This window comes from Chiloscyllium plagiosum, unplaced genomic scaffold (genome assembly GCF_037043375.1).
Source record: "Chiloscyllium plagiosum isolate Xiang-an unplaced genomic scaffold, Cpla_swu_hap1 HiC_scaffold_13, whole genome shotgun sequence".
Lineage (NCBI taxonomy): Eukaryota > Metazoa > Chordata > Chondrichthyes > Orectolobiformes > Hemiscylliidae > Chiloscyllium > Chiloscyllium plagiosum.
In genome coordinates, this window is record NW_028270151.1 from 73802211 (window position 1) to 73818837 (window position 16627).

At 40.2% G+C, this 16627-nt stretch overlaps 1 protein-coding gene across 2 annotated transcripts in view; it reads right to left on the reverse strand.

The window, feature by feature from the left end:
- uggt1 (UDP-glucose glycoprotein glucosyltransferase 1) overlaps positions 1 to 16627 on the reverse strand; it is a 143844-nt gene that overhangs the window by 14574 nt on the left and 112643 nt on the right. For both annotated transcript variants that reach the window (XM_043701925.2, XM_043701924.2), the window contains 3 exons: positions 13704 to 13864; positions 7398 to 7512; positions 1737 to 1853 (listed from right to left, as the gene is read on the reverse strand). In XM_043701925.2, coding sequence (XP_043557860.2) covers positions 1737 to 1853; positions 7398 to 7512; positions 13704 to 13864 — 393 coding nt within the window. The remainder of the gene's footprint in view (positions 1 to 1736; positions 1854 to 7397; positions 7513 to 13703; positions 13865 to 16627) is intronic.

A 16627-nucleotide genomic window follows, 5' to 3' on the forward strand; every position in this document is an offset into this window, starting at 1 on the left:
TGTTATCCTCTGTTTGCTTTTGTATCCTTCCCAATCTTCTGATTTCCCACTGTTCTTAGCCACTTTATAGGATCTCTCTTTCTCTTTAATACATTTCCTGACTTCCTTTGTCAGCCAAGGTTGTCTAATCCCTCCCCGATTAATCTTTCTTTTCTTGGGAATGAACCTCTGTACAGTGTCCTCAATTATACCTACAAACTCCTGCCATTTTTGCTCTACTGTCTTCCCGGTTAGCCTCTGCTTCCAGTCTATTTTAGTCAGTTCCTCTCTCATGCCCTCATAATTACCTTTATTCAACTGTAACACCATTACATCTGATTTTGCCTTCTCCCTTTCAAACTCCAGACTGAACTCTATCATATTATGGTCGCTACTTCCTAAGGGTTCCCTTACTTTAAGATCTTTTATAGAGTCTGGTTCATTGCAAAGCACTAGGTCCAGAATAGCCTGCTCTCTTGTGGGCTCCATGACAAGCTGTTCCAAAAAGCCATCCTGGTAAGCATTCCCTTTCTTTAGATCCACTAACAACATTATTTACCCAGTCCACCTGCATATTGAAGTCTCCCATGATCAATGTAACCTTGCCTTTCTGACATGCCTTCTCTATTTCCCGGTACACGTTGCGTCCCTGGTCCTGACCACTGTTAGGAGGTCTATACACAACTCCAATTATGTTTTTTTTGCCTTTATGGTTCCTCAATTCCACCCACACAGACTCCACATCATCCGACGCTATGTCATTCAATACCATAGATTTAATTTTGTTCTTAACTAACAAGGCAACCCCACCCCCTCTGCCCACCTCTCTGTCTTTTCGATAAGTTGAAAAACCATGGAGGTTTAACTGCCAGTCCTGACCCCCCTGTAACCAAGTCTCTGTGATGCCTACTACATCATAATCATTCACTATTATCTGTGCCATTAGTTCATCGGCTTTGTTATGAATGCTACGAGCATTCAGGTAAAGTGCCTTAATGCTAACTTCCTTATCATTAGAGATGTTGGAAGTCATATGTCCTAAGTTATCCTTGCTTTTTACTGCATTCTCAGTCTGCCTCAATTTTAAATCCGCCTGGAAACATGCTATCCTGCTGCTTATCTTGCCATTTACCTCCATACTCCCTGTCACTTTCACTTTCCCTTCCCCCCAACTCAGAAGTTTAAAGTCCTACTGACCACCCTATTTATCCTCTTCGCTAGAACATTGGTACCTGATCGGTTCAGGTGGAGACCGTCCCAACGGTACAGATCCCCCCTGTTCCAAAACTGATGCCAATGCCCCATGAAGTGGAATCCCTCTTTCCCACACCAATCCCTTAGCCACGTGTTTACTTGCCTAATTTTCTTGTCCCTATGCCAATTGGCACGTGGCTTGGGCAGTAATCCGGAGATTATGACCCTTGAGGACAATATGAAATTGTTCAGGCAAAACATCTTAGTTCAGTTTCCTTATAGCCTCCTACCATAGCACAGTTTATAGTCCTTTAAGGACTATAACTGCTCATAACTGCTAGACCACTGTCCTGCTTAAATCCTTGTTCACACATCCATGCACTGTGAATACATTCACCCTAGTCAACCCTAGTCAAGTTCATTTCACTGTATTTGTCCATATAAGAGTCTTCTAGCAGACACAGACCCATTTCCCGTTATATCTAATAATGCTTGCAATCTTTTACAAAAACAGCTTTGTTTTGATGTCTCAGTGAATAGCAGACATTATGTCACATACTTACCAAATCAATAGTTTTAGCTCGCTTCTTAGATGCTTCATCACACCAGGTCTCACACCACAGCCAGTGCTGGGGAAGGGATTTAATGGGCACTTGATGGATCATATTATTAGGCAGATCCTATAAAACATATGCACCACACAAGAACAGAGTAAGCAATTTCAAGCATTTTTTGATTATTATGGATTGCTGCGATTTTAAATTAATAAAGTTGTTTTAATTACTACTTGATTTAAACTTGTTTGCTTTATACAGAAAACCTGCTGCTGCCCACACAAGAATTGGACAGCATACCTGTAAACACATCATTCATTACACCATTCTCTATTGGTAATCAGCCACTGCTTGTTTCAGTTACTAACATTGATCAACATTAAAGCCAAAAGATTTCTTATTTAGACACCACTCCTACTAAACATAGCAATTTCAAAGCATTTTACAGCCAAAAATGTACTTTTGAAGTGCAGTCACTGTTGTAATGCAAGCTACACGGAGGTCGGTTTGCACACAGCATTGTCTCACAAACCAAATGACAATCTATTTTAGTGATGCTAACGGAGATTGAATTTAGCTCGGACATTGAACGCTTTCTCGAATTGTGTCAGATGATTTTTTTATGTTCAGATGAAGGGGCACACATGGATTCTTTTCAACATCCCCCATGGAAGCTGATACATAATAGTGCAGTATCCATCAGACTGTAGCACCAGCCTCAATTTTATGTTCAAGCGTCTGGAATGAGACTTATTCCAAAGACCTTCTTCCACAGAGCAGAGTGTGCTACCACAGATTAATGGCCAATACCTTATTTCATTCAAGAAAGAAATGCAGATCACCTGTCAATCGATGCTAATATTCATTTTAGTTTAACAGGTTCAGATACTGGTCATAGCCAAACAAAAGCTACTTCACTCAATGAAAGAAACAGTGCATCAGATGTCCTGTGACTTCACCTCAATGTCTATGATTAGGACATCTTTGCTTGTAATTTAACTATGCTGATTTCAGCTCAAGAAGAATAATGTAATCTAACATTAAGCTTAAAGGATATTTGGCAGGAGAAAAATCCATGTAATGAAGAAAGACGGATAGAGAGAGTATTTGAAATGTCACGACCACGACATAACTGATTTAGAAAAACGGTTGAACATGTGTTATGAATGAGAGAATTCTACATCTTGTATCGGAGATTGAATAGCTGGAGTGGGTAAGGGTTATGAGAAAACAGAGCATCTAAGGTCACTTGGTCTCCATTTCTGCTATCAGCTTCTTCTGTTAGATGGCAGTTCTTTCTCACTGCAGAGAAAACAGATTTTCTGGAAGGGGAAACACATTTACTTGGCCATTCAGCCTTTTGGGCTTGTGTTTCAGATTTCCACTGTTCTTTTGGAAATAAAACATTAATTTTCTTAAATTTCACTTTTACATAGCACTGCTTTAACTTAATGCGCCTTCTTATTCTAGGTTTTTTCTATCAGACAGCAAATACAAAGGAACTATTTCCTGTTATGGACAGTACGATTGCTGTGGTTAGCACTGCTGCCTCACAGCACCAGGGACCCGGGTTCGAGTCCCGCCTTGGGCGACTGTCTGTGCAGAGTTTGCACATTCTCCCCGCGTCTACATGGGTTTCCTCCCACAACCCAAAAATGTGCAGGTCAGGTGAATTGGCCATGCTCAATTCCCCACAGTGATAGTTGCGTTAGTCAGGCGTAAATATAGGGTAGGGGAATGGGTCTGGGTGGGTTACTCTTCGGAGGGTTGGCATGGACTTGTTGGGCGGAAGGGCATGTTTACATACTGTAGGGAATCTAATCTAATTCTGTTAAATTCTTGAGTTACTTTAAACACCTCGCAAATCAGCACTCAATTTTGGTTTGGGAGCACAAACCATGTTTATGAATTATACGCTTAAATGTACCTTCTGAATTGAGATATTCTGGTGAAATCGGACTGTATGTACCCTCCCAAGGCCAATACTACATTCTAAAAATGTTTTCTGCAAAATTGAATATTGTATCTCGAGTAGAAATCCGTATAGCTCAAGCATAATCATTTGGATTCCAGTTATTAAAGCAAAATGTTTCCTCCTCTACTCCTCACACATGCAGTGAGTTCCAGATACTCACCACCCTCTGGATGAAAAAAAATCCTTAATCTCCTTCCCCTCACCTTAAATCTATGTAATTAATGGTAATTAATGCCTCTACCAAGTGACACACTTTTTTCTTATCCACTCTCAGCTATCTTCAATATAAAAAAACCCTAAACAGTACAGTCGCTCTTCACAACTGAAAAGATTCTGAAAAAACTGGAAGCATCCTCTGCACCATCTCCAAAGCAAACACATCCTTTCTATAGTGTGGCAATCAGAACTGCATACAGTACTCAAAATGAGTCCTGACTAATGTCCCATACAGCTCCAGCATAACCTCCCAACACTTGCATTCCATGGACGAGCATCACATTTACCTTCTTAACGACACGATCCAACCTATTCATGTGGAAGTCAAAGTACCAGATGGCTTCAGCTCACTGTTTACTCCAAAAGACAATAACTTCAGGCACCAGGTACCAAAATCTCAGGGCATGCTTCATGGGCACCAGCCACTTGCAACCAGAATTCACATATATTAGCATCCAACATGTCGGTATTTCAGAACTCTCAAGCACATCTCTGATCCACTTACAGGACGTTTGTGCACTTCAATGCTGCACCTTGGGACACAACAAAAACTATCATTTTAATGCTGCAGCAAAGGCACTTTAGGCTCACAGACCAATCTGCAGCACATGGACTGAACCAAACTGCATTATCGGCCTGGTCGCTTGCCTTCTTAGTACTCCTTCACTCTGACTTTACCTGGATGCTCACAACACCCCTACGTTTGCTTGCCTTTTTATACCTTGTCCATCAGCCAGAAATATCAGGCTCACAGTACTGCTGTATTCGCATGTCATTTAGCACAGACAAAAGTCAGGAAATCATGGCTATCAGCAATCTTCAGACAAGTCAAGGGGGCCCAGTACAATAAGTCATGGTCAACCTTCAATATCAGTCAAGGAGCTTGGCCACAGTCAGTCAGTCAGCTGCTTGAGGAGGTTAGCTTCGAGATGCTCTCCACATTAGGGATGAGGAGCTGAACTGGGAAGCCCACAATCCATCTGGAAAATCTTGATTCTATTGGGAGCTGTCTTCCTTACGGAATGAGTGAAAAAGACACACACACACAGGTATTAAAGTGGGTGGCAAAGCTGTTGGCTTAGGTGTAGGTGGGGAGGTGTCACAAGTGAGTGAGTAGGGAGTGCAGAGCCCATGGCGGGTTTACACTGTCAGAGGTTGGGGTGAGTGATAGCTAGTGAAGAATGATGTTGCAGCCAATACTGAGAGCGATAGAGTGTTGGCCTTGTTGGAAGGTTGGTACAAAAACAAAGATAGATTAAGAGTGAGGTATTGGAGAATAGGTGGTAGCACTTATACTGGTGGAGAACAGATGGACATTGACCTTCTTGTTACATTGCTGGGCATTATTCCAGATAGCTGAGACTGCACCAATCCAGGTGACAACATCAGATGCTGACCGAGCCAGACCACAGCAGAATATCCCAGCAATGCGGGTGGTATATTCTGACTAGAATTGGTAGGTTTGGGCTAGAATTGAACAGTGGGGGGAGGGGGGTTTAGTTAGTTAATGGTAACTTTTGTCAGAAAGTCCACTTGGTCTCTGCAATTCTTCATGAAATTCAACAAAAAACTGTCTCTTAGCCAAAAAAGTAAGATTCAGCCCAAAGTATTTTTCCCCCACAACAACAAAAGTAATTATCAAAAGCCCATCAATAATTCTGGAACCATAAGGAAATGTCATAGCAGCTACTAAAATTGGCAGTCGCTCCTATGGAAATGCAGTAATGTCTTTCCGAAATGCCTAGACCATGGCTTTGTCATAACAAATGCTTTATTGTATTAGAGAGACAATTATATATTGATGCAAACAATAAGCTTGCCATTGGTCTGCAGTACTCAAGTCAGGAAGGAAGGCCGCCATCCAGGCCAAAGCAGCTCACTTGATTAGTGCTCCATCTAGCAGCTTTAATATTCATTCCATGTACCACTGTGCACTGTGGCAGCAGCTGGACCAACTACAAGATTCATTGCAACACCTCACCAGGATTATTGAGACAACACCTTCCAAATCTGCAATCAACTTTTGATCTCCTTTTACACTGAAGCTCACACTGTAGAAATTGACCTTCTAGGTGTTTTGCAGCTCCCCCGCTCAATTCTCAGTGACCCTCAATAATCTCACTATTAACCATCTGCTTAACACAGACAGCCATGGACTGACCTCTTACCAAACTTGTCTCTTGGTCCAACAAAATTTCCCATTGAAGAAAAGCACCTCTGCTATAGCCAAAATCTTCCAACAAGCTCACCTAGCTGGCTGCACACAACTTTTAACCATTGTGTTTCTGAAGGCATATCACTTCTTTTCTGTACAATTAATCTCAAAAGTTACCATTTAATGTAATGAATGCTTTTTAATGAGTATGCATGATATGTCAATTTATCAAAAATATATTCCCACCACTTACTGATTCGCTTCCAGTCTGTCGCCAACTTAATCCATAATTATAATCCTGACTTTGGGAAACTACCATTTACTATTAAAATCCCTGCCTGGTTTCCCATTCCCCAGTGCAGAATTTGATCCTGACTACACCATCTGATCTAACAAAAGGAAAGTTGAAAAAGGACAAGGAAAGTTCTAGTCAGTGCTAAGCAAGGAACAAGCATCAAAATGCTCCTTAAAGTACCTTACGTAGACAAATTATCAAGTCAGAAAAAAATATCTAAAGCAAATTACTTTAGATGCTGAAAATGTGAAAGAAAGCAAAGTGCTAGAGAAATTCAGCAGGTCTGTCAGCATTTATGGAGAGAGAAAGACAGTGAATGATTTAAATCTAACTTGACTCTCCTTTAAAATGCTAACTCTTTCTTTCTACAAAGATGCTACCGATGCTGAGTTTCTCCAGTATATTCAGTTTTCAATTTCTAGCTGCAGGGTAATCTAACTTTGATGAAAGGAACCCAACAAGAAGAATTCTGATGAAGGGTCACTGAACTAAAACATTAGTTATATTGTTCTCTTTCTGCTGCCCCACCTGCTGAATATTTCAACCAAATTCTGCCTCTATTTCAGATTTCCATCTTCTGCAGAATTTTGGCTTCAAATGAGAAGCTGGTTTCCAGGACTACAGGTTCAAGTTGAAGAAAAAGGTGAAGGAACAACAGGGACGAAAGTACATTGGTTAAAAATCCTCAGGATTAAAAAAAAGGCTCAGCGTCCGTGCCAATCTAATGTAAGAAATAAGTGCATTTGTGCAGAGAAGCACACAGAATAATTTGCCTCATGGTAGTCTAATATAGTAAGTCCAACCAAGAATATAGCAGTGTATGGATTTTCATCTTTTCATAATGTCTATTATTAGAAATGCATGATCTCCAATATATCGTTTATTTCCAATCTTATATGCATAAATGTATATCTGTAAATGAATAATGACCTGTCATAAATTAAGATGTGGATTAACTTTGATAAATTCCACAACTCATTCCAGCATCATTAGTTGTCACACCTCAATTCTAAGAACTCGTATACATACCTGGTCAAGATTGGATAAGCTGTTTGGATCCTGACTGAGACCTTGATACTGCCCTCGGAGTCTATCACCAGCAGCAATCTTTCGGAATTTCTTTAAGTCCACTACATATAAGGCACTAAATGGATAGAATTTTTAAAAAAAGGATTTTTAAAAAATATTAAAATCATTATATTATTAAAGTGATGATAGCAAATAAATATCAGTGTGCCACGGCTACAGTATGATAATAATGCTACAAAGAGACTCAGCTACTCACTATGATTACAAAAAGGCATGACAATAAGATTCTGCTTCAAAGCTTAGAAATAGCTTTCTACTATCCATTCACCTCACAAACTGTGGTTACCAAAAAGCAAAAATTCTGCAAATGTTCTGCGCATGTATTTGGAAGCATGCATGGCCACAGATCTCCCCACAGCAATTACTGACACTTACAAAACAGTCTGCACAGCAGGAATTTGTTGAGGTAAGGAGGGGACTAAGTAATGTGCCTTCCTAATTTTGATATACAAGTGAAGCTCAGAATTAGAATTCACCGAGTAACTGTTGAAAATTCCCCTGGATCAATCTCAGAAATCATTAAAAAAGCTTCATGGTTGATTCCAAATTTCACTATAAGTAACAGCGATTCTAGACACAGGTAAAACTGTCCTGTACACTGAGTCAGATTTTAAATTGCACATTATTTATTTATTAAAATAATTGTTTAGGCTTATCTACAGAGCAATTCCAATTAAATATCACAAGATATCATTTCAAAAATAGTGAATCAATGAGGCCTGCTATTAATTAGACTTGCAAAGCATATTTAAGTATCGAAATTTTTAGTCTAGCATGAGACTGAAAACATGAATTGCTAATGTTGCGGTGAGGGAAGTGAGTCGAGAGCCTGAATGAACAAAGCAACCAAACATGTATTTCCTTCACTAGACTGAAGGATTGCGAAATTAACAGTGTAACAACCAAGAAAGATATGTAACTCAGGGGAGAATTTTACAGTCCACTGTTGGAAGATTTTCAGGCAGTGAGGTCTATGAAGTTCCTTGCAGAATTAACTAACCAACCCTGAAACGCTTTATGCAACTTCCCTGTACCCTCTTCTCTGTAACTTTACCTTGGACAGGCAAAGGTGAGTGCAGCCTTTCCAACCTTGCCCCTATTGAGGGCACTAAATTATAAGAGCAATTTTGAGGTGGCAGGAGGAATTCAGGGTAGAGAGGATATTCAGCAGGTGACTCTGCTTATTCTTTGGGCAGAAACAAGCAGGTGCCTTCCTTGAATTACCTCCTCTTGGAAAGTGGAACCACATTAACTGTCCTGTAGTCTTCTGGCACTTCCCATGATTCAGATCTGCTTTAACTTCTTCCCTTGTTTCTCACACAAGCCTCGGATACAACTCATCTGGATTTGGGGGTTTGTCCATTTTAAGCCCACTAAAAGCTCAAAACCTCCTCACTACCTATGTCAAACTACTCAAGAACCTCACTGACCCTCCTATACCCTCCTTCTCCAGAGTGAAGAAAGATGAGATGTATTTGTTTACACCCTGCTGTTGTCCGCTAGCTCCACACACAGACTGCCTCTTGGTCCCTAAAGAGTACTACTCTTTCCCTAGGTAATCTCTTCCACTTGATGTACTGAGAGAATCTCTCAGGATTGTCCCAAATCTTAGTTTTTTAACATGACTTTCTTTGTTCTCCAAACTGTTCTCTTAATTTCCCTCTTGCACTTTCTATACTCCACTGGGGTCTCTGTTGACTTACTCCCTTTGTACCTGTTAAAAAATTCTTCCTTCCTTCTTATCCTGAATATTCCTAGACATCGAGAGATTTATGAGCTTGTTGCTCTTACATTTTATCATGAAGTGAACACATCGGGCCTGTATTCATGCCAAATTTGAATGCCTCCCCAATGTTCTGCTGTAGATTTACCGAGAAATAGCTGTTTCAAATCTACTTTGGCCAGAATCTGCCTTACTTTGACAAAATCTGCCTTCAACAATCCAAACCCTTTTCTGTAGACCATCTTTTTCCTTTTCCACAACAAGCTTAATACGTACAATGGTCACTACAATGCTCTCCCATTGCCACCGTGAACAACTGTCTGGCTTCATTCCCTGGAACTAGGTCCAGTACCACATCACCCCTTGTTGGGATTCTTGCATGTTGATATAAAAAGCTCTCCTAAATAAATTTCAAGAAATCTACTTTTTCTAAATATTTTACACTATGACTATCCCAATTATTGCGGGAAAAGTTGAAATCTCCTAATATAATTACCCTATTATTGTTTTTAGGTCCCCTAGTGAACTGACTACATAGCTACTCATCTATTGCCCACTAACTGTTTGTGGGTCTATATGACACTCCTAGTGATTTGACTGCCCCCTTTTTATTCCTAACCTCTACCCACAAAGCCTCAATTGACTATGCTTCTAAATTATCATTCCTCCTCAGTATCTTGATTAGTATTGCAACACCACCTCCTCTTTTACATCCTTCTCTATTCTGTTTGAAGATCCTATACCATGGAACGTTGAGTTGTCATTCCTACCCCTCCCTTAATGACACTTCCTTAATGGTAACAACATTGTAATTTTCCATGTCAATTCACACCCTTATTCATCTGAACTAGAACCTGGGGGCTGCTTGTTGTTTCAATCTTGATCACTATTGCCACTAGCGTTACTGGGACTATAGAAAAATCAGTTAGATTGGCTAGCATCTTCTGCCTGAGAGGGGACAGGTATCTTGTCTCCAATCAATTAATGGTCCCTGGGTATCACTACAGGGGCACGTGTTCCCCACCAATTCCTCAGGTGGCAGGACAAAAAAATCCAGCTATCCAAAAAACCTTGCTCTTGGAGTGGGAGAATTCAATGTCAGATAAGGTACTTAAAGAAGAAAACACAAGTGGACTGCGACAGCGAGAGACATTAAAATATCCAACAATTAAGACCTGAAGGAATGAAACACAATAATTTTCAGTATGGCGACATTAACTAGGGGTAATTACTATTCATAAGTTTCTTAGAGTAATTAGACTGAACTGAATAAGACTTGACTTTATATATAAAGTCCAGTTTGAATATTGCATACAAGAACAGCAAATTCAGATATTTCATTGCATTTCATCAGTGAGACACAGAAAGCTGTTATTTTTGAAAAGCTATTCACTGATCATCATTGAAGTATTTGCAAATAAACAATGGATATGCTATTTTGTTTGACTACAAGTTATCAAAATAATTCTACTGATTTTTTAAACTTAGCCTTTATCACAAGAAAACCTGCAAAATGTAGATGTTTATTTTTCAGAACTATATTCATTTGTCATACCAGTAACTAACCATCCATTTGACTGCAAATTGTGGAAAAATGAGAGGTGAAGATTGAGTGAGGGAAAACCATTGCTGCCCTTTGGCACATGGTGGCACTGCAGCCCTTTGTAAAAGGCACTTTGAAAATTAAGTCACATTTTGTGTTATGGGATCAATTTCCACCTAAGGACTTGAAGTAATCAAAGTCAACACTTCAATGCAATAATGAGGAGTGGTGCACGGTCTAAGCTGTTGTCATTTGAATAAGGTATTAAAATTGAAGCTAAGTGTTGCAATTCAGGTGGATGTAAAGGTCATCCAACATAAGCAAAGTCAATTGACTTGCCAGTTAGCTCATTTAATCTTTCTGGAACTTTGTGTTCTAGCTGACACATCTGCTTACAGAACAAAACAGACTACACTCCAAATGTGGCTGTGAAGTGCTTTGATATGTCCTCAGAATACGAATAGTCTTATGTAAATGTACTTGATGCATTGATGGGAGGGCGCCCTGGTATCAGGTTATATTTTAAAAACACTGTTCCTCCACTTTAGCCAAACAGCAAAAGATTTTGCAACAATAAGAGATTACAAAAATAATCCATTTCATTTAATATCAAAATGAGGAAAACAACAAAACACATCAAATGATTCCACACAGTCACCATTCCAAGACACAACTTTATGTGCCTTTCTTGCCCAGACTGAATGAAAAACCTCATGCTTGTCCTTTGCAGCATTTTAGCTTCAAATTGCATAAAACAGAAATGCATACTTGTAGTAGAGAGGACAGGTGGGGTCTATTTAGGAAGCAGTAGGCACTCGTCAATTTTGATATACTAGAGCATTTAATAGCATCTGCCACTTATTGCTTGTTTATAAATTTGTGCTTGGTAAATTATGAGAAATGCGAGCTAATAATGCCATGACAAAGGGAAACAAGCAACTTGGGAACTAGGTGAACAGAGCAAGTAACTGTAGACCTCCTCAATAAATCAGGTTGAATGATTGGCACAGGAAAGCATCTTAAAGTGCCTTATCAAACAAAATTTAACATAAGGAGATAAGGAGATTTAGATCCTGAGCAGCTCAATGTACATGAGTGGACTCAGGGATATTCAAGAGGCCACATTTGGAATAAACATGAATATTTCAGAGGAATGTAGGACTAGTGAAGAATACAGAGGTAGGGGGTCACAATCATGAAGGGCTTTGAAAACAAAGATACGAAGATTGAGAATTTGCTTAATTGGAACCCAATACCAATCAACGATCAGAGAAGTGATGAACAAATGGCATTCAGTGGGAATAAGGATATTTGCTGTAGAAATTTAGGTGACCTTTAAGTTCACAAGGAGTAGAACATGAGAGACCAGACAAGGGTTCCAAGTAATAACCAAGTTTAGGAGTAGTAAAATCACAGATGAAGACCCCAAAGCAGATAAGCTTAGGAAGGGTGGAGGTGGACCATTTGAAACTGTGGAAAAAGTGGTCTTAGTGATGCCATGACAGATCCTCAACTAAGGATCAAATGTGATACCATTAGAGTTGGGTTTAACCTTGGGCAGATCACTGGAGAGGGCTGAAGTCAGTGGACAGAGACCAGAGCTTTTGGCAAAGACCAAGAAAAAATAGCTTCAGCATTTCAATATTAAGATGAAGGAAAGTTTTGCTCATCCAGCATAGTCTGATAATTTAGAGACAGTGAAAGGATTAAGAGGGGTGGTGAAGGGTGTCAGCAATATAAATATGGAAACCAATGCTTTGTAAATGATATCGCAAAGGGACAGAAAGGTGGTAGGAAACAGGAGATGGCCAAGGATCTATGTACGGGGAGCATTTGTGGTCATGCTGCACAAGTACTGTCGGCTGTGTTAATGTCTGCAGACAGGTAAAGAGGGAAAAAGATCTTTGTCATGGTCACACAGAATGTCACTTGTGAGACTGGTAAGAGCGATTATGTGGTGGCGGCAGAATCCTGAGTGGAGTTAGAATTAATCCACTCTGAACAATACAGACGATTCCTGATGAAGTGCTTATGCCCGAAATGTTGATTCTGCTGCGCCACTGTGCTTTTCCAGCACCACACACTCAACTCTGATCTCTAACACCTGCAGTCCTCACTTTCTCCTGAACAATACAAGTACAGATTTGGGAAAACCTTGGTGAGGAAAGGGAAGTTGGGGACGGAGCATAGTTACAGAGGTGGAAGGTCATAGATTGGTTTTTGAGGAGCAGTGTGATGATAGTAGATTTGAAGGAGAGGAGGTTGGTAAGTGAAGAAAGGGTACTTTTTTTTTGCTTCAGCTGCAGTCAGAAGCAGCACTCCCAGTGATGTAGGAGCTATTAAGGAGCTAAGTGGCTTTAGCAGCTTCATGTATGCTCTGAAAATTTACATTTATTGAAATGCGAAAAATGATCCTTGGCAGGTTTGAGTCAGAATTATCAGTACGATATTTCGAGAATAAGTTATCAACAACTCTGACGATCAATGACAGGCTGCAATACATTGACACCAAAGTTTGCCACTCCACAAGTACCAAGATTCTACACTACTATGGGCGTCACAAGTTGCTGTCAAAGTCTGTGCCTCTCGTGGCTGCTCTACCAAAACACAACTTTGGTTGCATCAAGAACCAACAGCCACAGGATTTCCAATTTTCAAATTTTTTCATAAACCAACCCTAAGAAAAGAAAACAATAGGAATCTTGGCACATCAGAAACAGATAAAGATAAAGAAAAATTAAAACAAACATTGAAAATAATAGTGAATTACTCGGCAGGTAAAGCAGAGTGAGATTTCACAATAATTTGATTTTGTACCAGTGATGTCTTTTTACATTAAGGGTAGGTCAAAGCACTTCACAACAGTAAAATTGAATCCAGTGGCACACTGGTACCAAAGGAGTTTAGTTTAGACTACAAAAAGACTGATAAGGTAGACATAGTGATCAACTTGCTGTGTCATAAATAATTACAGTTATACCTTATATGATACTTCCTGCCCTGTAGGTGATTAGCCCAGTAACCTGATGTCCAGAAGCGATATCCATCCATTTCCTTACGACTTTCACAGAAAGGAGTGTACCCATAGGGAGCTCCTTCAAGGTCCAGGTCACGCAGCTCCTTCAAGTCAGCTCGCACTATCTATAAGAAAAGGAAAACTGATGAGGCAAACACATTACACTTTTCCTGATTCTTGGCAGGAGTTGCAATATATTTAACAACTTGGTGATTTACTAAGGATTGAACTTTGCAACTGGAGCTGAATCAACTTCATGATTCTAAAAACATAGCTAAGGCAAGCTGTTGAATATCACAGTTAAAAAGAGTCACAGTGATGTACTACATGGGTTGAAACTTTATTGCTGGAACAGCACAGCAGGTCAGGCAGCATCCAGGGAACAGGAGATTCGACGTTTCGGGCACAGGCCCTTCTTCAGGAATGAGCAGAGAGTGTTCAGCAGGAGAAGATAAAAGGTAGGGAGGAGGGACTTGGAGGAGGGGCGTTGGAAATTTGATAGGTGGAAAGAGGTCAAGGTGAGGGTGATAGGTCGGAGTAGGATGGAGGCGGAGAGGTCAAGAAGAAGACTGCAGGTCAGGAAGGCGGTGCCGGGCTGGAGGGATCCGGCTGAGACAAGGTGGGGGGAGGGGGGGGATGAAGAAACTGGTGAAGTCCAAGTTCATCCCCTGCGGTTGGAGGGTACTACATGGGAACAGACCCTTCAGTCCAACACGTCCATGCCGACCAGATATCCTAAGTCAATCTACCTTATATACTCGAGTAATAGTCAATTTCATGTAAAAGTGGACCACCTATTTTTAACCAAAAAAATCTGGAGTTTTCCATATATCTCATGTAAAAGTCAATCCTAGGTCTTCACAGATAACAGATCAACATTTATGAGTCAGTATGTCAGCCATCTTGCTCAGCTTTGGCTTTCCAGTCTGCCAGTCATCCCTCTCCATTCCGGGTCTTCAGAACTGTTTTTTTTTAATTCGCTTCGAGATCAATTGGGTTTCTGCTAATATTATGGTGTGAATTTTGACAGGCATGAATTTCAGCCCCTCAAAAGTAGTATCCATGTAACAGTCAACCCCTTAAACTTAACGTTAAAAAAGTCAAACAAATTCTCCAATATATACGGTAGGCCCATTTGTCAGCATTTAGTTCATATCACTCTACCTTTCCTGTTCATATACCCATCTGGATGCCTTTTAAATACTGTAATTGCACCAGCCTCTACCACTTCCTCTGGCAGGTCATTCCATACACGCATCACCCTCTGCATGAAAAATCTGCCCCTTAGGTCAGTTTTAAATCTTTTCCCTCTCACCTTAAACCTGTGCCCTTTAGTTCTGGACTCGGCCACCCCAGGAAAAGATGTTGTCTATTTACCCTACCCAAGCCACTCATGATGTTACAAACGTCTATAAAGGTCACCCCCTCAGCCTCCGACACTCCAAGGAAAACAGCCACAGCCTATTCGGCCTCTCCCTGTAGCTCGAACCCTCCAACCCTGGCAACATCCTTGTAAGTCTTTTCTGTACTCTTCCAAGTTTCACAACATCCTTCCAATAGGAGGGAAACCAGAATTGCACATAATATTCCAAAAGTGACCTAACCAATGTCCTGTATAGCTGCAACATGACCTTCCAACTACTATACTCAATGCACTGACCAATAAAGGAAAGCATTCCAAAAGCCTTCACTATCTATCTGCGAATATCTAATAAATTGAAGAAACAGTCATGTAAAACTTCCAAACATGATTTCAAGTTAATTTTTAAGGTTTTAGGAATCACATCAGTTTTCAGAAACACAACTTAAATGTTGATGCAAGAAGACAAATCAAAGTTCCTGGCCTTGCACTGATCAGGATGAAGACACAAGAATCAAACAGGGACTTCAATTTACTGTATGCAGCATGAAAAAATGAGGCTGATTCTTTGAGCCAATGCTGGCGTGGATATGTATTAGGAACAGTTGACAGTCTGACTGGATAGGGTATTGCCAAGCGAAAACAGCAGAAGCTAGCAATTTCTGTGATTCCTTTTTCTTTTCACTGGAAAAGGTCCATTGTATGTAAGAATTTCTATCGTCTAATCAAAACAAAGTTGTTATGTTAACACTTCTAGCAGACAGAGTGCATTACACTGCGAGCCTGACTGATCATCTTAAAATTCGTTTAATCTGAGCATTTCAACAGCAGAATTATCGTGGGCATATGTTTCTGAGACTTGCAAGCAATGGCTGTGAACAGACAACAGGACCTGTTGTTTTGACACAGTCTACCAGATGTTGGGATTTTTGATCTTTATAATCAGTATCAAATTGACCCTATCGTGTTACTCATTTGTATGGCAGGCAAAACAGCTTTTGGGCTTGACAGCAAAAGCTTGTTGGTGGGAACAACTCATGGGTTTACTGCAAATTTGCACCATGAGACAGAGGGCTTCAAATGTTGTTCAAATGTTTGAGTTATCTTCCCCTTCGAGGGCAATCGGAGGTTGACGATGCACCACTCAAGACCATGTTACATAGGTCCTTTTATGAGTTTGTGAGATAAACAGTGGATGATGTAGCCATTATCATACAGGACATTTTTGACATACTCTATTCTAGCATCATGCTTACATGGTGAGCAGATGGCTTGGACCTTATTCACTAGGTTACCAATTAAGATCAATACTGCAGGGTGTCGAATTATAGAAATCTTAATGAATATATTGATCTGTGAACATAAGCTTACAGTAGATAGTAGCTGAATCCATTGACAGATTTCCCAATTAGTGCATTAAGGAAAGGAGTTCATTTGGTTGTTCTAATTCAATGGAAATGTTGAGCACAGGATGTAGCTGCAGATTCAAATATTGCAAATGAGTATCTGCATATTAGGCAAATGCGAG